Source organism: Euleptes europaea, chromosome 1 (genome assembly GCF_029931775.1).
Source record: "Euleptes europaea isolate rEulEur1 chromosome 1, rEulEur1.hap1, whole genome shotgun sequence".
Taxonomy (NCBI): Eukaryota; Metazoa; Chordata; class Lepidosauria; order Squamata; family Sphaerodactylidae; genus Euleptes; species Euleptes europaea.
The window spans coordinates 72,281,907-72,304,346 of NC_079312.1; the positions used below are offsets into that span (position 1 = coordinate 72,281,907).

Genomic DNA, 22,440 nt, shown 5'->3' on the forward strand with positions numbered 1-22,440 from the left:
CTTCTGAGAGTGACTTGCAAAATGGAAGCATTAACACTAAATATAACTGCTGTTCTTAACAGCCTCTGGTGGCATGGCTATTAAACTCTCAGATAGGCTGAGCTTTGCTAGATCCTCTGAGAGTTGGTGGAACCCAAAGAAGTATAAATGAATTAAATAAATAGAACAGTTTCCTCTATTCTCTTGGTACCTGCTTGTGTGACAGATATAGATACCTATACCCACTGAGTGTAGAACTTCAAAGAGTCTGACACAGTGAGCCCTGGTTCACATTGTTTACTTTCTAAGGTACCACAGAGTACTGTGTTTTGGCTGCTACTGACTCACACGTAGTTTTTCCTCCGAATTTAAGTAATGACACTCTCCCTCCTGCCATACGTAATTCATTCCTTCATTTTATTTTTTCTCAGTATTTACATCCTCCCTTTTTGCTGTTCAGAGAGTCTGTAGGTATGTTGTATCTCAGTAAATGTATATTCTCATAGTAGACTAATGAATTTGAGAATCTGCGGCCTTCAGAATAATACACAAAGCTCTAAGTGGCTCACAGAACCAGTTGCCCTTTGGAGAGCTATCCAAATTTCACAGGTGTCATGGTTTGCAGCAGAGAAGGCTATCTTTCTCATTGGATCCCTCTGCCCACTAGTTTTTGCCTTTGTCTACAATCAGTGATAAGTAAATTGGTGGCATGGAGAAAGAAGATGTATCTCATAATTTGGGGGAGGTACAAACAAGGAGTGAGGGTTATAAGGTAAAGGGTTTTTTCATCTTCATCTTAAACTTGTATCACACTAATGGGATGGCACAAAACTAGTAATTTGGCAGGTGGGTATCACTGGAATGAATAATCAGAATGAATGCATGAAGATCCCAAATGCAAAGCAAAAATACCCCAAAGAAAAAAGTGTAGCATGGGTTAAAGTGTAAGTTAGTCAGTGCTTGTGGATAATTGGGTAGGCAGAGACATTTAATTGTTATGCATAGTATATCTAAGCAGCGAATGTGTTTTGAGATGTGGACAGAAACCAGGGTCTCTAATCCAAGCCTTCACATTTCACTATACCCTAAGAACATAAGAAGAGCCATGCTGGATGAGACCAAAAGCCCATCTAGTCTAGCATCCTGTTCACACAGTGGCCAACCAGCTACCTCCAGGAAGCCCACAAACAGGAAGTGAGCTTCAAAAGTAAACATTCTATGCTACGAGGACCCAGATTCCCAGGAGAAATCAAATTCTATGGCCTGTATAAATCCTGAAGATCAGTGACAATGGCATGTATTTGCTTGTTTTGCATAACACATTCTGCTTCTGCAAACTAGAGGGAGGGAGGGAGGGAGGGAGCTAAGCAGTAACCTGAGCTCCATATCCTGATCACTTTGATCTCCTTGGATTTCATCAGACAGGACATGGAATCTTTGTTTTAAAGGAAAACTGAAAATCTCTTATTTTTGCTCCCAGCACTCAATCGCTTGCTTGCATAGTGTGATCGTACAGTTGAGGAACAGACAAAGCCTTGACCAGTTCTGTGTTGCTTCTTAGGGTCCCCGGGCCGAAGCCATGATGCGCAGTGCTATGGAACGTGGGAAGTGGATCTTCTTCCAGAACTGCCACCTGGCTCCAAGCTGGATGCCATCTTTGGAAAGGCTCATTGAAAGTATTAACCCAGACAAGGTGACTTGCACATGTGCTTTCTTTCTGTGGGCATTTTCTTTTTTTAATCTGAAGATAATGTTGTACATCACATGGGAAGACTGTGCCGCCCCTGCACCTAGTCTCAGCAACTCCAGTCAGATTTTGCCTGCTCCATCCCAAGGCCATCCACTTTCAAGAGAAAGAGCTTTTCAAAAGTTAGCAATTCTTTCTTTAACCACCAGACGTCTGGATAGTTAAGTTTTCAGCAGAAACACTAAAGAATCACCAAGCCTCCTCTTTGGAAATGCTTATGGGTATTTATAGCAAAGTAGTCAGAGTGATTGGAGAATAATAGTCATAATTTGTCTCTGGAACTCTCTGGTTCCTTTTCAGTGTTTCATGTGACTCTAAATGGAATCTGGGAGTGGTCGTAGAAAGCCGAGTAGGCTGTAGAATTCAAAGGTTGCACAATGTAGTATGATTGCAAAATGAAATAGAAGCTCCTGTGACTGTTCTGTCTCTAGGAGTCTGTAGTGTGTCATTGTTTCTGAAAATGCAGGTACCAGGATGGTACTTAGAACAAAATCCAAAAGCAAAGCAATAGTACTGGTCCTCCTCTAGACAACAAATGTCTAGAACTGTTGAGCAAAGCATTTTTGAGATTTTTCAACCACCATAGGACATTTTTCCCAAATTTTTTCTCTCTGAGAGAAACACCTTTTAGGAACAACTAATCTTGTCTGCCCTGACCTAGATGGCCCAGGCTAGCCCACTCTTGCCAGTTCTTGGAACCTAAGCAAGATCAACCCTGCTTAGTCCTTGGATGGGAAACCAGCAAGGAAGTCCAGGGTTGCTATGCAGAGGTAGGCAGTGGCAAACCACCTCTGTTTGCCTCTTGCCTTGAAAACCTTACAGGTCACCATAAGTCTGCTGAGACTTGATGGCACTTCCCACCACATTAGATCTACCTTTAATGAAAGAACATTTCTCTTATGGTGGCAGAAAGAACTCTTCAATGGAAAGCTTAATTCTCCGAGAAATGTAACTCTTTTCCTATGGTGGTGCACTATTTTATTTTCAACTTTCAATTTTTTAGGTGCACCGGGACTTCCGCCTTTGGCTCACCAGTCTGCCTAGTAACAAGTTTCCAGTGTCCATCCTCCAAAATGGATCCAAGATGACCATTGAGCCACCACGAGGAGTAAAGGCCAATCTACTGAAGTCTTACATGAGCCTGAGCAATGATTTCTTGAACTCCTGTACTAAGGTAAGAGGATCAGCCATCTCATTACCAAATTTCTCTAACTTGCACCTGCATTTGCAGTGAATCAGTTCAGTCCAACTGTGCTTCTGTACCAAGATCACAATTGTCATTGAATATCTGCCGATTTTAACAGATACAGGAAGATGTATAGGGAGATGTCTTAGTCTTCTTAAGAGTTATTATTAGCAGAATTATTCCTGTCTCATTGGTTCTTGTAGGTTATCCGGGCTGTGTAACCGTGGTCTTGGAATTTTCTTTCCTGACGTTTCGCCAGCAACTGTGGCAGGCATCTTCAGAGTAGTAACACTGAAGGACAGTGTCTCTGTCCTTCAGTGTTACTACTCTGAAGATGCCTGCCACAGTTGCTGGCGAAACGTCAGGAAAGAAAATTCCAAGACCACGGTTACACAGCCCGGATAACCTACAAGAACCAATGAACTCTGACCGTGAAAGCCTTCGACAATATTCCTGTCTCCTTGGTAAAAAGTATTCATTAATGATGTTCATTCCCTACACTGTGAGAAAGGCAGGCAAGAATTACATTTCAGTCTTGACGGCATGAAACTGAAGCCTAAACTCATTATTTTAACCCTTTAGCTTGTGATATTTAGAAACAATGTTTGGGATCAGGCACACATCAGTAGGCATGCTGTCTGTATTATTTTCATGCCTTGCAGATTTTCGAGTTCAAGTCCTTGCTCTTCTCCCTTTGCCTCTTTCATGGGAATGCCCTGGAAAGGAGGAAGTTTGGGCCATTGGGCTTCAATATTCCTTACGAGTTCACTGACGGAGACCTGCGCATCTGCATAAGTCAGCTGAAGATGTTCCTGGATGAATATGCAAACATCCCCTACAAAGTAAGATGGATACTGGTGCACAGAAAGTGGGAGCGGCAAGTATGGAAATTGGTGTAAAGAGAGAGTGCCTCCAAGAGATGGCCAAATATTGGAAGCATGGCTGGGAATATTCTTATGGCCTTATCTGGAATATTCTTAAATGGCCTGGAGTTGAGTCGCTTTGGCTGAAAGCATTCACCTTAATTTCTCCTGCATTCTCTAGAGAAGCAATGGGAGCTTATGACCCAGGGGATGCAGCAAAATATAATCAGGCTCCACTTGGACACTAAGACACTTTTACACACCCCTTTAAAATTCACCATAATGTTGTAGGAAGCTTCCTGTTTGCCCTATTCATGGATTTTATATATCTTATTGCTTCCATTCATATTCCCCCTCTAATTAAAGTCCCTTCTACTTCGGTTAATGAACACTTTTCTTGCATGCAAGGTTTCATGAAAGCATGAACTAATCCCTGCTGGGCTTTCTACAGAGACCTACAACCTTTGTGTTATACTGCCTTACCAAATTGCCATTTACTACACATACCAACTGCAGTTTCCTCCTCCTACAATTTAGGATCATCTGGCCACAGGAACTATAGGTGTCCTCAGTTTTAACTAATCAATCCTTTGAACTAAATTAATTCGGGCTGCTCCAAATAAATGGTCTTCATGTGGCCATACGATTTTGGGAGCATTTTTGAGCTCCAGTTATCCAAAATGTTGCTCACAATCAATATATCTAATTCTCAGTGTGGCCAAATCTGTGGATACTTAAATCTAAAGACTGGAGCCATCAATACAGATTTTTCTACAAACCTGAAAAAGGCCGAGGTTTGCAGAAAATGCTGAAATTAAAAAAAGTACACTGGGGGTTAACCTTCCCTCCAAATAAAGGAAGCAGCACCTGTAGTTTTAAGAAAAACATGTTCTCTTAGTGGGTGTTGCTAGGCAACCACAACAACATTGCCAGCCTTCAAGCCTTAGTTTCTGTTAGTAAAAGACTGGGAGGGGCAGAGCCCTTTCCAGGGCTGTTTTGGCCTTTGAGGGAGAACTCGCCAGGCCAAACATGGCAGCAACCACCTGCGACTTGATACCACATGATTTACCCAGGACTGGCTGCTTGCACTGTTCAACAGCAACCACCCTACAAAAGTCAGTGTGGTGTAGTGGTTAGAGTTTGAGACTAGGATCTGAGAGAACCAGGTTTGAATCCCCACTTTTCCATGGAAGTTCACTGGGTGACCTAGGGCCAGTCACATACCTTCAGCTTAACCTAGCTCACAGGGTTGTTGTGAAGATAAAATGGAGAATGATGTAAGCTGCTTTGGGTTCCCTTTGTGAAGAAAGGTGTGGTATAAATGAAGTGAATAAATAATAAATATAGCTAAAGATGAGGGGGAGATGAAAGGTAGGTAGGTAGGTAGGTATGTTGGTTGGTTGGTTGGAGAAAAGGAAGAAGGGAAAGTTACAGGGGGTTGCTATGAGAAGAAAAAGAGGAAATAGTGCATAGCGGGATACTGGAAAGTGAGGTGCCCCTCATGGTTCCCAACCATGTAACTGACCCCAGCCCAGTGGCCAGTGCCACAAATAATTTTCCCAGGAAGAGGCTGCTAGGGGAGGGAAGAAGGGAAAGCTGAAGGGGGGGCAGATAAACATAGGTTGGCTGGTGAGTGGGAAGGAGAGAGGAAAAGGCTATAGGAGCTTTCAGGAAAGGGAAAGTGGAAATAAAGGGGAAGAGGGAAATGAGATGCCCCCCAACGAAATCCTTGTGGGTCCCCCACTTGTAGTTGTCTAAATGCAGCACCTGTATGCAGTGCTTGTGTTCTTGTGATCAATGAGATCTACCCTGAATTCTCTATCAAATAATCTAACATTTGAAATCCACCTTGGAGTAGCTGAGTTGGACCAATCTAGGTATATGCTTGCCATCTTGCTATCATAGTTCTGCCAAGCAAACAAAAGCATTTTGTTGGTTTAGATGATAGAGATCAATGAAGATGGTGGGTTTCACTCACATACACTATATTGTACTTATTGTTTGGGGAGGGGGAGTACAAAGATCTGCAAACAAAAAGTGGGGACTGGAAAGCCTTCTGTTGAATCTTTTCTGTCATTTTTACTTCCTCCTGGTCCATTACAGGTTCTGAAGTACACTGCTGGTGAGATTAACTATGGAGGCCGAGTGACTGACGATTGGGATAGACGCTGCATCATGAATATTTTAGAAGATTTCTATAACCCAGATGTTTTAATTCCAGAGTTCTGTTATTCAGAATCTGGTATCTATAAGCAGATTAATACCACTTATGATCTTAATGTAAGTTGAACAAAATAGTAGACAAATACACTGCCCGTAGGAAGAATTCTATCTCTGAGGCTCTTATTCTACATTACATATTACTTTTGACTTCCTGGAGTTCTGTCAATCAGACATGTGCTGCCCTGTACACCTGGGAACTGAGTTCTGAATAACTTACCATCCTTGTCTGATTGACAGTACCTACGGAGGAGGTGAGGAAAATGTAACATATAGTGGGGCCCTGAATGTCCTATTCTCTTCCTGAAGGTCAAAACATGAATTATTGTTCATCTTCGTGGCTTCTGTGCAGTCCCGCATGGGACTGCGCTTGCGCAGGCCAGCCGCGGAGAACTGACTAGAAAGCTTTTAGGAGCTTCAGAACGCCTGGAGTGCTCCCCCTCCCCTCCGTCCCAGGCCGAGAGCAATGGTCCGCCCAACGGTCAGTTGACGGAGGGAGGAGGGGCGCTCCCCCCTCAGTTCTCTCTTCGCCGCTGTGGAGAGAGAACTAGCTTTGTTTCAGAGCGTCTTTTCTGTTACCTCAGAGAAAATTTCTCTTCAGGATTTTATTTCTTTTTTGCCAATATAATCTTATTTAACAACTGTGCCAAATGTAGAAATAGTATGGCACAAAATAATGACTGTTGTTACGTTTGAGAGATTTGTGCTTTTTCTTTTACTTCAAAAAAAAAAAAATTCTCTTCAGGATTTGATTTCCTTTTTGCCAATATGGTTTGATGTACCAAATGTGCCAAATATGAAAGGATTATAGCACAAAATAACGATGATTATGTTCTGTATAAGAGACTTATGTCTTTTCTTTCACTTAGAAAGGTCTTCTCTTCAGGATTTGATTTCTTTTCTTTTGTCAATGTGGCTTTATTTAACAAATTTGCCAAATGTACAATAGTATGGTATAAATTAATAATGCTTGTTCTATTTGAGAGACTTGTGTCTTTTCTTCTACCTCAGAAATTCTTTTCTTTCAGCATTTGATGTCTGTTTTGCCAATATCACTTTCTTTGACAATTCTGCCAAATGCAGAATAAGTACGCCACTAATTAATGGTCGGTTTTGTTTCAGATACTTGTTTTAATCTTGTCTCTTTTTCATTTTTACAAGTCATTCAGGCTGTGTTTCTCCAGTTCGAATGTCTGTGAGGAAATCCGGCTTTACTAATGCTTAGGTTATCTCCACGACGTGTGTGGAAAGAGGTCTCAACCCAAAGGCTGTGATAAGGACTGGATATGCTGCAGCACTAGGGGTTCTGTCCCCTATGAAGTGCATAGATGAGACCTCGAAGTCGACAGGCTCTGAGAAAAGCCACTGTATGGTTGCACTAGGGGCTCGGTGTTCCGTCCCTTACGATGTGCATGGATGAGACCTTGAAGTCGACAGGCTGAGAAAAGCCACTGTATGGTTGCACTAGGGGCTCGGTGTTCCGTCCCTTACGATGTGCATGGATGAGACCTTGAAGTCGACAGGCTGAGAAAAGCCACTGTATGGTTGCACTAGGGGCTCGGTGTTCCGTCCCTTACGATGTGCATGGATGAGACCTTGAAGTCGACAGGCTGCGTGGAAAGCCGTTTTACTGTGGTGCTAGGGGCTCTGGACCCCATGACATGCATGGATGATGTCTCGACGTCAACAGGTTTCGTGGAAAGCCTGCTAGTCTACAGCACTAGGGGATCAGTCCCCTAAGGTAAGGTAAGGTAAGGTGCATGACGTGCAGAGAGAGGTCTCGAGGTCGAGCAATTCCAAGGAGGTGGGAACACCTACTCCTCAGGGTGTAAAAGCCTCGACGTTGGCTCACCTCTGACGCACCAACACAACAGCCACCTGGCTCTTGTCGATGTCATACACCGATTCCTCCTCGATGCCGAGATGAGCGGGTTCGAGTTTGCCTCCATGCCAGCTGTCTGTTGCTGCGGCATCTGTTCGGAGAAGGGGAGGAATCTCAGCGTTGCAGCTCCCCCCCCCCCGCTTCCCTCGACGTCAGGCATCGCCGTCGCTAGTGGGGTAAGCAAGCTTGGGCTGAAGCATTGTCCAGCATGTGGGGAAGGCTTCTCAGCCATGTTCCGTCCCCCCCCCCTTATGTTCCCTGAGCCTCTCCGTGGGATGCTCCTGCGGGAATACATATATCCCCATGGGTGTATAGACACTCATTCCCTCTGTGACAAGTGTCTTCCCACCGACCTCGAAGTCAATTTACATGGTCACCTTGGCGTCAAGGAGCGAGGGCTCATAATACGCTTCCTCTCATGTGTAACCCATCTGGGTTCCTGCCTGTCTCACCCATGGGGTCATTCAGCTCTATTTAGAATACTTAATCTGGATGGCATAGGCTTGGAAGATTTTATAATCTCCCTCAGATTCGAAGTCGGATCTGACAAGGAGTTGTGTTATGCGAAACCAATATGGTATACATTTGGCTTCTTTTCCCTAGAAGGTGGGAAATCTATATAAAGCTAAAAGAGGATGCTTGATTCCTCTTACAGTATCCCTCACCCAGTTGCTAGTTGCTGGGACACTTCTATCTTAATATGGGTCAGGTTCCCATTTTTATCCGGGGGTTGCTGGGGCTGCCCACTTTGACTCTGGGCAGGAGCACTGAATCTCCCATTAAGAACACTTTTCAGTGTTAGGGCTGTAATTAGCCTAAGCAAATTATGTACACTGATAAGTCTTGTACATATTGCGTTTATCCAGCATAAGGGGAGACATCCCCAACTCACAGGGTGTTTGACTTCCCAAGGACTTTTCATACAGGGACAAACAGGCATGACTACAGGATAATAAATGCATAACTCCTGGGTAGATTTATGCTAAATGCTGAATGGTGCTCTTAACCATCCAAGGCACTGGGTTCCCTCCATATTGAGTTCATTGCAGCTGAGATCTCTATATTGCAATGCAAATAAACCCCTTTATTTAGGAACACGCAAATTTTAATCTATGTATTTTTATCTTGGATAAAGGAAAATGCTGATAAGGGACCCCGACTGGACCTCAGACTCCTTAATATGGATCCACAGGTGCCCACATTTCAGGATACTTCCCTTTTCAGATGTCCTTCCTCAGTTGCCTGGGAGCCTTTTTGCTTGTAGTCCTGAATCTAAGGACAATTATCTTAATTGTATGTTACAGTATGTTACAGGCTTGTTGCACTTGCTTTCCTCCTGTCAGCAGGTGGTGCTGTTGATCCGTAATTGGATTATTGGCTATTGGACAATTCATTTTACCAGTCCTGCAGGTTTGCCTGTCTCTAACCTTGTCAGCCCTATGTGTCGTTGGATTTGCTAGTTGAATTTGTGTAATCCCAGTTGCTCCCTACTCAAAGGATAGCATTCTTTTTGCTACTTTGAATGTTTTTTCTTCGAGCCCTTAACAACTCAAGGGCCCATGGTTTTTCTGTCCCTTTAGCTGCACGATTTATGTGCAAATGTAGATCAGTTCTTAAAAGGAATAATTTTGATCACCATTGTTACTGGTCTATATCCTAGGGTATCTACCTATAGGCTTCAAAATAAAATAAAATAAAAATTAAAAAACAAAAACAAGACCAACAACTAATGGGGTTCAACTTGGTTCTGAGACTGGGGAATACTCCTCTGTGTGTATTGTGGATCATCAGTCTAAGAACATTAGACCTCTGGTACCTGAATTTACAAAACAAGGGTTTTCAAGAGGACATTAAAAAACATACCTTACCAAAGGCAAACAAACAAACAAACAAACAAATATATATGTTTCCAGTCATCGTCCCTTACTACGGTTGGTTCTATTGCATATCGCTTTGGTTCCTGCTCCTTCCTAGACTAGTGGTGCAGATCCTGTCTGACAGGGCAACTATGCTAATACCACCTGAAGACATAGTCTTCCTATATCCAGAACTGTGCTGTGTTCTCTCCAGTACTAAGGTTCTCACAAGCACTTGTGCAAGGGTGTTTACCTGAATGTTTTCCTTCATGAAATCACATTATTCTTCTGGAAGTCAGGACAATCCAGTACCTTTTTTCAGCCACTGCTATGAGTGTATATAGCATGGCAATGTAAATATCTATAGCATGAGGGAGAGTTCCCTGTCCTGCTGTCCCAGGTTTTTCCGGTTGTGGCAAAGGACCTAACAGCACAACGTTTCCTTCCTGGACGTCCAGGTGGTGAGAGAAGCCTACTCTCTCAGATTTCCCAAGCTGACAGGTTTCATCAACCCACAAGTAATCCCTCACTCTATGTTCCCTGCTTTCCCTTTTTAAGGGAATGGTTTTTTCCCAGGTAGAGTCCTATTATCTCAAGTGCAGATGCAATATGTCCCTGCTTCCTACAGAACACTGGATGCCATGAGGCCGTCGGAGAGATTCTCCAGTTTCACTGGTCACACTTATTTTAATGCTGCATTTTTGTTCCCTGGCTTCACAGACCCAGGACACCAGTGATGCTCATAGGTCCCTATTGACCACAATGTTTTGTGTTCCCAATCTGTAGATTACTTTTGATGGGGATTTCGGGTACTTTCTCAAGAAGACTAGCTGATCAGGGTATAGCCCCTTCCTTCTCTGCCACAATGTCGCTTCACTACAGTGGGTGGCGTGGTCATCTCAACCATCTAACGGGACCTACCTAGAGTCACAAGGTTGTTAACAGTATTATGCATACCACACAGATAGTCATCTTATGCTGCCAAGTGGGCTCATTTTTTTGAATGATCAGGGTCAGACGGTTTGCAACCTCTTACTTCACCTTTATATGGGGTGTGTCATTACTCATTAAATGATACTAGCCTGGCTGTTATTCCCGTCAAGCACATCTGGTGGTCATCTCAGCCCTCTGTTTCCTGATTAATTCTTATTCAGTATTTGCAACACCAGTTTGCTAATGGTTTGAGGGCCTTGGCTAGTCTAATTTTTTTTCCTACGCTAATGCCCTTATTATTCTTTGCATTATGCTTTAAACCTTTTGTATAATGGCACAATCTAACCTGTTTTTCTTTTATCCACTAAGGTGCTGTTTTTGGTTGCTGTCATTTAACCTGTTTAAATTATTGGTCTGTGATCACTTTTCATCAGGTTAAGGTAGTATTACCTAGATTGAAGTTCGACCTTGGGTAAGGTCCCGTTGCCGAACCTGTTTTCTTCTAAATCCTCAGTCGCTAACTGAGCAATCTCTTCATGCAAACAAGTGCCTGAAGACCATGTCCTTCAGGTTCCATGCAGCACCTAAACAACCTATTGGTCTAGTGCATGGAAGGCTGAACCAGCAGCTTCTTTGGAAACGGTTTCCCGATGGTGTTTATAGCAATGCTGAACTATGCTGTCCACTCCATATGGAGGCCTTTTGCAACAGGGCTCATGTCTCTTTCGCTGTTTTCCTTGCCATGACAGATTTCTGAGGCTTCTCTAAAGTGGCAACCTGGTCCTTCGATCCACATACCTCTGGCATTGCCCTGTAGATGTGGTCTCCAGGGAGGAAACAGCTGTTTGTGAGAGTTGTCTTTTAATTAGGTGACAAGCCCACACCCGCCTCCATGGTAGGTGAGCTTGCTATTCTCCCATGCGGGACTGCACAGAAGCCACGAAGATGAAAAACAGAGTTGCACTTACCTGTAACTGTTGTTCATCGAGTGGTCTTCTGTGCAGGCACGCATCCCTCCCTCCTTTCCCTGCTGTGGGCTACTGCTTGGTGGCTATGGTGGTCTTCCACGGCGGCGAAGGGAGAACTGAGGGGGGAGCGCCCCTCCTCCCTCCGTCAACTGACCGTTGGGCGGACCGTTGCTCTCGGCCTGGGACGGAGGGGAGGGGGAGCACTCCAGGCGTTCTGAAGCTCCTAAAAGCTTTCTAGTCAGTTCTCCGCGGCTGGCCTGCGCAAGCGCAGTCCCATGCGTGCCTGCACAGAAGACCACTCGATGAACAACAGTTACAGGTAAGTGCAACTCTGTTTTTCTGGAAGTCTATATGGATTTGTTAATATCTCTGTCAAGTGAAGTGCTTCATGGGGGAAAAAACCGTTATCGCAGACAATAGTCTATAAATTACTAATTTTGGTTTAAAAAGTGTCAATACTCTAGGAGATTAGGGTTCAAATCGCTACTCTGCCATGAAAGTCCACTGGGTGACCTTGGGCTACTCAGTCTTTTTCAGCCTAACCTACCTCACAGAGTTGCTGTGAGGATAAAGTGGAAGAAAGAATAAAGGTGTAAGTCACTTTGCATCCCCGTTGGAGGGGAAATTCTGAAAACTCCCAAAAGAAAAAAAGAAAAGAAAAATTTAAAGTTTGAGAGGAAAGACTAACTTTGTGCTTCAAAGTTGTTATATCTCTGCTGCCGTTTTCAGGACAAGTGGGTAGGTGAGGAAGTTTGGGTGCTGGTGCAGCTTCTCTGTCCCCGCATGTGAGCCAGGCCGGCAGAGACAGTGGTGCTGCAGGCAGCTGGGGAAAAGGAGGAGTGAGTGAGTGCCGCCACTGTGAGCGTCAGGTGGGTGGAGGAGGACAGTGGGAGCCCAACACTGCAGAGCAAAGGGGAAAGGATGACACCTCCCCACTGTGAGTCCCACAGGTTCCCCGCTTCTGATCACAACTTTGGTAAATTTTGGATTCTGCTTATGTGCTTCTGAACTAGGTTAGATCAAGAAGCTAATTAGAAAGTGCTGTCATTGGAATTATTTCCCCCCTCCCTTCCCCCCCTTCTCTACAACTGGGGTCTTTCTAAATGATACCCCTCCTAATTGTGCTGCATGTTGATTTTTCCACAGGGATACATTCAATACATCAAGTCCCTCCCCCTCAATGACATGCCTGAGATATTTGGTTTGCATGACAATGCTAACATCACCTTTGCTCAGAATGAGACCTTTGCGCTGCTCGGGGCCATTATTCAGCTTCAGCCAAAAACATCAACTGCAGGGGGGCGAAGCAGGGAAGAGGTTTGTAAACCCATTTCCTGGGGCTCGCTGACGGTCTTTATCTAGAAACCTTGTTTTAGACAAGCCTGTGTATATGCCCCAGTTCAACAAGAGTGTCGGGATGGGGGAGGCAAGCACATAATATGATATAGGGTACAGAACACCCCTGACCTGGATAGCCCCAGGCAGGGCCTAAACTATTGAAGGTAATGGGGCCCTTTATATGTCCAGCTGTCCTTTGTCAACAACAAATTGTCGCTGTTTTTTGTGTTGAATATATGCTATATGGTAATTTATGGACCTAATAGGTATCTAAAGCCATTTGCACATAACAAAATATGTATATATAGAAATGAGCAAACCAGTATATTTTAGGGAGCAGGCTAGCAGGCGGGGCCCATTACTTACATCATAGGAGCCTACACAACACAAAACACTGTTGCTGTATGTAGGTTTTATTTTATTTGTTTTTTATCTTATATTTTAGAAATGTACATCCAGGTTTTTTTCCTTTAAATTTTTTTGGGGTCCCCAAGAGAGTGGGGCCCTAAGCTATAGCTTGTTTAGCTTATACGTAAATCTGGCACTGGCCCCAGGCGAGCCTGATCTCGTCAGATCTCAGAAGCCAAGCAGGGTTGGCCCTGACAAGTATTTGGATGGGAGACCTCCAAGGAAGTCCAGGGTCACAACAGGGAGGCAGGAAATGGCAAATCACCTCTGAACGTCTCTTGCCTTGAAAACCCCACCAGGGGTCGCCATAAGTCAGATGTGACTTGATGGCACATAACACACACAAAAAAGGAATTCAGCTTCGTGGAAATATTGCTTGTCATTTAAAACAAGCACGTTTCTAGCCTTTATGCCTGCAAATATATGCTTGAAAACATGTAGTTAATGCCTGTTAAAATCTCAGAAGCCAAAGGGATGACTGAAAAGGTTTCCAGTGCTTCTGACCCTGCACAGCTCTTTAGCATAACTAAATTATACAGAATAAGTTGTGCAAATGTGATCCATCACTAAGTACAATTTATACAGGTCACAGAATCTAGCCTTTCTTAGAGCAGAATTTCGTGTTTTTAAATACAAAATATTTATATCCCTGGTGATAGAGCTTTCCCACTGTATGAGGTTTCTTATGGCCAATTCAAATACCAAAGCTCTTGAAGTATTATTGCCGGAGAGTGAGGGAAAGGCAAAACAGCCTTTAAGTAAGCCCCAAAGCCCAATTGTAATTAAATTCTGAAAGTAAGTACAGAGCTTAAAGTAGAAAGTAATTAACTTACACTTGGACAAAGGCCTCTCTTCTGTCATCCAATTAAATAAGAGCCGTATCTGAACCTCTCTACCCTCAAACAGCTTTTTGTATCTTTTCCATCCATTTTCTAGCTTGTGGAAGAATCCTCAAAAGACATATTGGAGAAGGTACCTCAACCCATTGACTTACAGGCAGTGATGCTAAAATACCCTGTACTGTATGAAGAGTCCATGAATACAGTTCTGGCACAAGAGGTGATCAGGTATAGTGGTTACTTTAACACCAATTATAATTCCATATGGGTAACCATAAGGACAGTGCAAAAAAAAAATACGGTAAATTCGGGTTTATTAGGCCTGATTTTTTTAATAAACCGGAAATAAGCCAAATACTCATACCAGTAAATTTTTCAGCTTTATTTCCGGGTTTCCTGAAAAAAATTGGGTTTATTATTGTATATGTGGATTTTTTTTAGCTCGGGGCGGGGGGTTCGAGGAAGAGTCACCAAATTTTCAGGGTAGCTGCAAGGGACTCTCCTTGCATGAATCCCAAAGTTTGGTAAACTTTGGGATGGGGGTCCACTTTTATGGGCCCCCGAAGGGGTCGCCCCCATTCTCCATAGGAAAGCATAGTAACGTTTACAATGCTTTTCTATGGAGGAGGGGGTTGACCCCTTTGGGACCCTGTAAAATTGGATCCCCTGTCCCAAACTTTAGCAAACTTTGGGATTCATGCAAGGAGAGTCCCTTGCAGCTATGCTGCGAATTTGGTGATTCTACCTCAAAAAATGTTGCCCAGGAGAATTTTAAAAATAATCACTTTTCATAGACTGTAATGGCTGCATCCGCATGCAAGAATCATGGGCAAACTCAGTTTCCCATGAATGCTTGTAATGGGCCCACACAAAGCTATGGCCTTTTTTGGGTTTATTTTCGGTTCGGGTTTATAGGTATGCACAGCCCTAGTAGCCATGTTAATCCATAGCAGCAAAATAAACATGGATTAACATGGCTTCACCATAAATGTTTATGCTGGAATACATTTTGTTAAAGACATTCAAATGCCACTGGACTTGTTTTGTTTTATTTTTTAACCCAGCTGTTAATAATGGTTGCATCTCTGTCTGACAGCATCGCCGAAGTAGTTCATTAATACCAATAGAGCATCAGCTGCCAGGGGAAGAAAGTGGGTATAATGACTCTTCAGGCAAATATTTTTGTTGACTCAAGAGCTACATGCAGTTTTGATTAGTCACTTAGCTTCTATGGAACATGCATAGTATGAGATATTAGAAACAAGTCTTTCATAAAGGATTGCGCTATTTATAGGAATGCATAGGCTTGGCCCCCTTGGAAAATCTCCTCTGGCAGAAGAGATTCCCAACAGCAGAATGCAGATTCCTCACCTTCCCCTTCCTACTGCAGCCCCAAATGCCCCCCAATGCCACTCTCCCAAAAAAAAACAGCATGAAGGAGGGATCATCAAATCACGCCCTTCTTTCTGTTAGCACACATTTTCTTGCAGGAGTGAACCCATTGATAATGGAAGAAATTTGCCCCACAGCGATGACTCATTATAACACTCATAACTTTGGATGCCGTTCAAACATCAGGAAGAAGAAAAAGATGACAACATAGGTTATTTAGGGCTGCTATTAAAACTGGATTATTCTCATGAGCTAAACTAATGCACAATGAAGACTGTAAGCTTTCTGTCCAATCTGAGGATTGAATAATGCTTATCAGCTGTGAAACGCCACACCAGCACAGTGAAATGTGTACTTCAGAAAATGTATGAGATATAATGGGCAGTTAAGCTGGCCTTTACCTCGTGTTTTCATAGTGCTGCACTTACACTGCAGTCCTCTGCACAATTGCCCAAGTGTGAATGCATTGATTAACTCTGCATAGGAGTGAGCTGATTTTGACAGGGATTGAAAAAAATTACTTGGAACTTACTTGGAATTACTGGAATTACTTGGAACTTTTCTGTAAACTGTAATGAACATCCTCAGTACTGTGTGTAATGTTTAGTTATGAACATACGTATTTAGTGACAGGTAAATAGCAGTCCCAGGATTCACACATACTGTGACATCAGCACTGAGGCCACATGAATTACTCAAACTATTACCAAGGCAGCCTCCGTCAAAAGTCAGTAAGATATTCCTAGGTTTTCATAACTGTTTCAGTGTACAAAGCTTCAAAAGGAATGTATGGGGAACTGTCAAAATTAAGATTGGATTACTTTGACTTTCTTTTTGCACAGGTATAATCGCTTGCTAGAAGTAATTGCAGCATCTCTGAAAGATCTGCTGAAGGCTCTCAAAGGCCTAGTGGTCATGTCATCGCAGCTAGAGCTGATGGCCAACAGCTTGTACAACAACATAGTCCCAGAGATGTGGAATAGTAAGGTACTGCTGCTTGATGAGCAATTATTATCATAACTGAAAATAATAGCAAGCCATACTGCATAGAAACTGTAAAAATGGGCTGTTCATATATATATAGATAGAAATGGTCCAGTTGACAGCTGTGGGTGACCATCCTTTTTGAAATAATACCAAATCATACTGAAATTCCTCAGTTGTGCAAAGAGAATACAGTCAACATAGAAAGAATGACTCTAGTGTGTATTTTAGAAATCTAGGATCATGAATTCTGAACTATGTACAGTGATGGAAAAAAGTATTTGATCCCCTGCTAAATTTGCCCATTTGCCCTCTGACGAAGAAATGTCCAGTCCATACTTTTAATGGTAGGTTTATTGTAGCTGTGAGAGACAGAATAACAACCCAGAAACCCAGAAGACAAAAGTCAGAGATTGATGTGCATTATAATGAGTGAAATAAGTATTTGATCCCTAGGGTTAGGGTTCTGCTGTCGACAGAAGCAATCAATCCATCAGATTCCAAACTAGCCACCATGACCAAGACCAAAAAGCTGTCCAAGGATGTCAGGGACAAGATTGTAGACCTGCACAAGGCTGGACTGGGCTACAAGACTATTGCCAAGCAGCTTGGTGAGAAGGTGACAACCATAACCCTAACCGTCAACCTCCCTCGGTCTGAGGCTCCATGCAAGATCTCATCTCGTGGAGTTGCAATGATCATGAGAACAGTGATGAAGCAGCCCAGAACTACACGGGGTGAACTTGTCAATGATCTCAGGGCAGCTGGGACCATAGTCACCATGAAAACAGTTGGTAACACACTACGCTGTGAAGGACTGAGATCTTGCAGAGCCCGCAAGGTCCCCTTGCTCAAGACAGCACATGTACAGGCCCGTCTGCAGTTGCCAATGCACATCTGAATGACTCAGAGGAGAACTGGGTGAAAGTGTTGTGGTCAGATGAGACCAAAATCGAGCTCTTTGGCATCAAAGAGGAGGAGGAATGCTGCCTACGACCCCAAGAACACCATACCCACCGTCAAACATGGAGGGGGACATATTATGCTTTGGGGGTGTTTTTCTGCTAAGGGGACAGGACACCTTCACCGCATCTAAGGGACGATGGACAGGACCATGTATCGTCAAATCTTGGGTGAGCACCTCCTTCCCTCAGCCAGGGCATTGAAAATGGGTCGATGGGTATTCCAGCATGACAATGACCCAAAACACACGGCCAAGGCAACAAAGGAGTGGCTCAAGAAGAAGCACATTAAGGTCCTGGAGTGGCCTAGCCAGTCTCCAGACCTTAATCCCATCGAAAATCTGTGGAAGGAGCTGAAGGTTCGAGTAGCTACACATCAGCCTCGAAATCTTACTGACTTGGAGAGGATCTGCAAAGAGGAGTGGGACAAAATACCTCCTGAGATGTGTGCAAACCTGGTGGCCACCTACAAGAAACGTCTGACCTCTGTAACTGCCAACAAGGGTTTTACCACCAAGTACTAAGTCATCTTTTGCAAAGGGATCAAATACTTATTTCACTCATTATAATGCACATCAATCTCTGACTTTTGTCTTCTGGGGTTTTTCCTGTTGTTATTCTGTCTCTCACAGCTACAATAAACCTACCATTAAAATTATGGACTGGTCATTTCTTCGTCAGAGGGCAAACAGGCAAATTCAGCAGGGGATCAAATACTTTTTCCCCTCACTGTATCCATTAACCAGATAGAGTTAAGTTTCGATTTGTTAGAAGCGTCCTTTGAAGTGGTGCTCGTAGGTTATCCGGGCTGTGTAACCGTGGTCTTGGTATTTTCTTTCCTGACGTTTCGCCAGCAACTGTGGCCGGCATCTTCAGAGGAGTAACATTTCAATGTTACTCCTCTGAAGATGCTGGCCACAGCTGTGGTGAAACGTCAGGAAAGAAAATACCAAGACCACGGTTACACAGCCCGGATAACCTACGAGAACCAATGAACTCTGACCGTGAAAGCCTTCGACAATTTTGTCCTTTGCATTACTTATACTTTTTTTAAGGCCAGTCTCTCAACAGAATGCCATTCTGTTTGTGTCCTCTCAGGCATACCCCTCCCTAAAACCCTTGGCTTCCTGGGTGAATGACCTGCTGCTACGCATTGATTTCTTGAAAAAGTGGATTGATAACGGGATACCCCCCGTGTTCTGGATCAGTGGCTTCTTCTTCCCCCAGGCCTTTTTAACAGGAACATTACAGAACTTTGCCAGGAAATCCGTCATATCCATAGATACCATCTCTTTTGATTTTCAGGTCAGTGAGACTGGTTATATTGATATCTAAGCAACTCATGCTTTGCCTAAATATAACCTGAGCAAAGAAGACTGCATCGACTCTATCTCCGATTACCAGATCCTGGCCCTTTGTTAGCATGATCAGTTGCTACCCCCACAACACGTATTTCACACAGTGAATCTACTACAAGTGTAAATTAATGAATCCATTACACTCCTGTAGCTTGCATATTGTGACAAACCTGACAGGTTTCCCACACTTTGCACACACACGTGTGTGTAAGCCAACTCTTCCCCCTTCTCAATTTAGGTGATGACCGAGTCTGTGAACGAGCTAACCGAACGCCCTGAGGAGGGATGTTACATTCATGGATTATTTCTGGAGGGGGCTCGGTGGGACCCCTTGTACTTTCAGCTCACAGAGTCACGGCCTAAGGAGTTGTACACAGAAATGGCAGTCATCTGGTTGGTTCCTGTACCCAACCGCAAGTCCCCAAGCAAAGGCTTCTATCTGTGTCCCATCTATAAGACCCTCACTCGTGCAGGTAAGCATTTATTTTACCGAAACCTTCAGTATACCTCCCCTGTACTTGACAAAAGCAGGCCCAGAACTTTTCCCTGTTGATCTGTAGGTGGATGTTTGGCTCTTACAACAAAATTTCCCTTTGCCTCTTTGACCTAATTTTAGTATTAATTACAAGATAAAAGGCCAACGTTGTTCACACATTATACTGAATCAGACCATTGCAAGGTCAATACTGCCTACTCAGACTGGCGGCAGCTCTCCAGGGTCTCAGGTGAGGTCTTTCACATCACCTGCTACCTTGTCATTTTAATCGGGGATGCCAGGCATATGAACCTGGGACCTTCTGCAGTATTAAAACCAATGCATGTTTTGAGATGCAAGAGGTAGAGCGGTAGTTATTCTTCCTATATTGTTTCTATCATAGGGACACTGTCAACAACTGGTCATTCTACCAACTATGTGATTGCTGTTGAGATCCCTACCTCTATGCCTCAGCGGCACTGGATCAAACGGGGTGTTGCCTTGATTTGTGCCTTAGACTTCTAAGCACTAAAACAGATGAGCTTGCTCCTACAGCAATAAACCACTGCACCACCACTGGACTTGTTTGATGGAGTTTTACCTGGAAAGAAGCTCAGCTGATCAGAACACATTTTGTTTTATGAAGCACATGGACTTTACTAAAATAACTGTTTTAGTTGCACAGGTGACTGTAAAGTACTGTTAATGAGTGTTCTTGCCTGATCCTATGGACTGTGCTAAAAGGTGACATCCAGATTATCAGCTCTGTCTATCCAAAATGAATTTGATTAATATTAAAATGAGTGTTAGTTCATTATGTTCCTACTGTGAGAGCTAGTGCTGATACGCCTTCTAGGGGTCTTTCAGGTCTTCCATGGGGTTGAGAGTGAGGTTTAAAAGAATGACGAAATAATGGTGTAGTTGTTTCTCCAGAGAAAGGAGAAGCACCCACTTTATGCTCCTCTAGGAGGAACCATGTTCTTCCCCCAGGCCTTTTTAACAATATGCATCACACCTTGCTTAGGTTCTTGCCGTTAAACATTCAGGACTTCCCACAGATCCAGTAAAGAATGTAGCTATTTGGTACCACATTGACAGTTCTGCTCCACAGGTCCAACAGGTATACATTTTATTTTGTTTAACTTGGTATTTACAGCACTTGAAACCAACAAAGCGAGGGACAGATCATTCTGTCGACATATTAAAAAGAAATTCTATAGTCAGCACCTGTACACAAAGGAAAGCAAATGAAGTTCTGCTTGCAGCTGCATTAACATCTTCTCAAAAAGACTGGCCTCTGCACCTTGTAGTCATTTGAATTCCACTGCTTGGTATTTTCCAGCTAGTGTAATGCCTGCTCTTACCTTGGGGTGCAAGAGGAGACCCAGCTATTCACAGAGTTACCGGGGGGGGGGGGGAAGAGACACAAAGGGGTACACTGTCTTTTGAATGCCAGTTTGGATAAGGTAAAAAAAGTAACTTGTTATTACAGCCCACTATTTCTCTTTAGTCTTAATCCACATTTTACAAATGTTGCTGTCATAGCCATATAACGCATAAATTCATTTTTGACACCAGGTATCTTTTCCCAGGACAAAATGAAAACCAATCTGCATAAAGCAGCTAAGGAGCAACAAGGAACTCATAAGTACTGTAATGACAGTATGGGTATCAGCTAAAAGAATTGATTTTACATTTAAGTCCTTTATCTTTTATCTTTGCGGCAATGGCATACAATAACCAGTGAGGTAGGAAAAGGAGGTTGAGCCATGGAGTCAGTGTGGGGCAGGTACCCAGCTACTACCTGGACAAAAGCTGCTGATGTCAGCCCAAGCCGGGTACCACACTGGGGTAATCCAGCTGTGACCTTCCAGCAAGCTAAGGCTGGGGCAGGCTTTATCACCCTAGAGTGGTGACCAGACTATGCATACCTGCCAAAGCCTCCTCACTACAGTGGGACATGAAACCAATTATGTAGCCAGCTTTGAAAACCAAGAAACGAGCCAATTCTCATTTACTGGCACCAGTGAAGCAGCTGTTGTAACCACATGGTTCTTTCCACAGAATACTAGAAATACATACGCACATACGAAACAAAACCACAGTTCTTACCCATTTAACACTCCTCCAGGCTGATTGTTTTTGTTGTGTGACAACAGTGGTGCTTCTTGCCTATTCTCTCCCCTGCCTCGATACTTCTAGCATATTTAAGCCATCTCATACCATTGATCCAGCCACATCTAAGCTGTGCTATTTTGGGGGAGGGGGGTGGGTTCTATTTGAAGAAAAGCAGAAGGCTCAGGTTTACCAGTCTGGAGCCCTGAACCTCAGCTGCTTTCAGCACCCTGAACATGCCTACCCGCACAGAAGACCATAAAGCAGCGACACTCATGCTGCTAGGCTCCCACCTCCTATGACATAGTCCTCATACATGCTCATCCCATCATGCACACTCACCTCAAACAGAAGCCACCTGGAGGGGGAAAAATAGGAGAACTGATACTGAATGTAAAGCCTACTTGCAAAGAGGAAATGGAAGAACAGAATGACTCAAATGCACAGCAAGCAGTAGATTCCTGGAATGGGAAGAAGGGCAACAACAAAAAAGATCAGTAACCACCTGTATTCCATTATGTGACAGAAGCTTATATAGGTCAGAATAAAAACACACTATTTAATGCAGCAAACGGAGATCAGCTTCCCATGGAGCACAGAGCAAAAGCACTGGCACTGGACAGGACCTTGCTGATTCCAACTCTGAGACTGAACCTACCACTGCATCAACATCAGCCCCAATCCCCCACCCCACAGGATAGCAGGAATTAGTACAGAGCCTCTGAAGACTGCCATTAGCAGTGGCAAAATACACTGCAGGTGGGTTGAGGGCACTGAGCAACAAACTCAAGGCTATGTCACTAGATCCTTCAAATGGGGACCAGTCCTTCCATTGCAGGCATCTTCGTTTTGGGAAAAAATTATATATATAGATAAAGGTGGGATTCCTACTTGGCAGCCGCCAAGGTGGAGAGGGGAGAGAGACATTGAAAGCC

General features: G+C 43.6%; 1 protein-coding gene across 1 annotated transcript in view; it reads left to right on the top strand.

Annotated features, from left to right (window-relative positions):
• DNAH1 (dynein axonemal heavy chain 1) overlaps positions 1-19,947 on the top strand; it is a 175,425-nt gene extending 155,478 nt beyond the window's left edge. Inside the window, exons 69-78 of the mRNA XM_056853871.1 lie at positions 1,541-1,672; positions 2,730-2,900; positions 3,575-3,754; positions 5,879-6,055; positions 12,781-12,951; positions 14,317-14,447; positions 16,454-16,598; positions 18,656-18,862; positions 19,154-19,388; positions 19,794-19,947. Of these exons, the coding sequence (XP_056709849.1) occupies positions 1,541-1,672; positions 2,730-2,900; positions 3,575-3,754; positions 5,879-6,055; positions 12,781-12,951; positions 14,317-14,447; positions 16,454-16,598; positions 18,656-18,862; positions 19,154-19,388; positions 19,794-19,915 (1,671 nt within the window). The 3' untranslated portion in view covers positions 19,916-19,947. The remainder of the gene's footprint in view (positions 1-1,540; positions 1,673-2,729; positions 2,901-3,574; positions 3,755-5,878; positions 6,056-12,780; positions 12,952-14,316; positions 14,448-16,453; positions 16,599-18,655; positions 18,863-19,153; positions 19,389-19,793) is intronic.
• Positions 19,948-22,440: the final 2,493 nt, after the last annotated feature.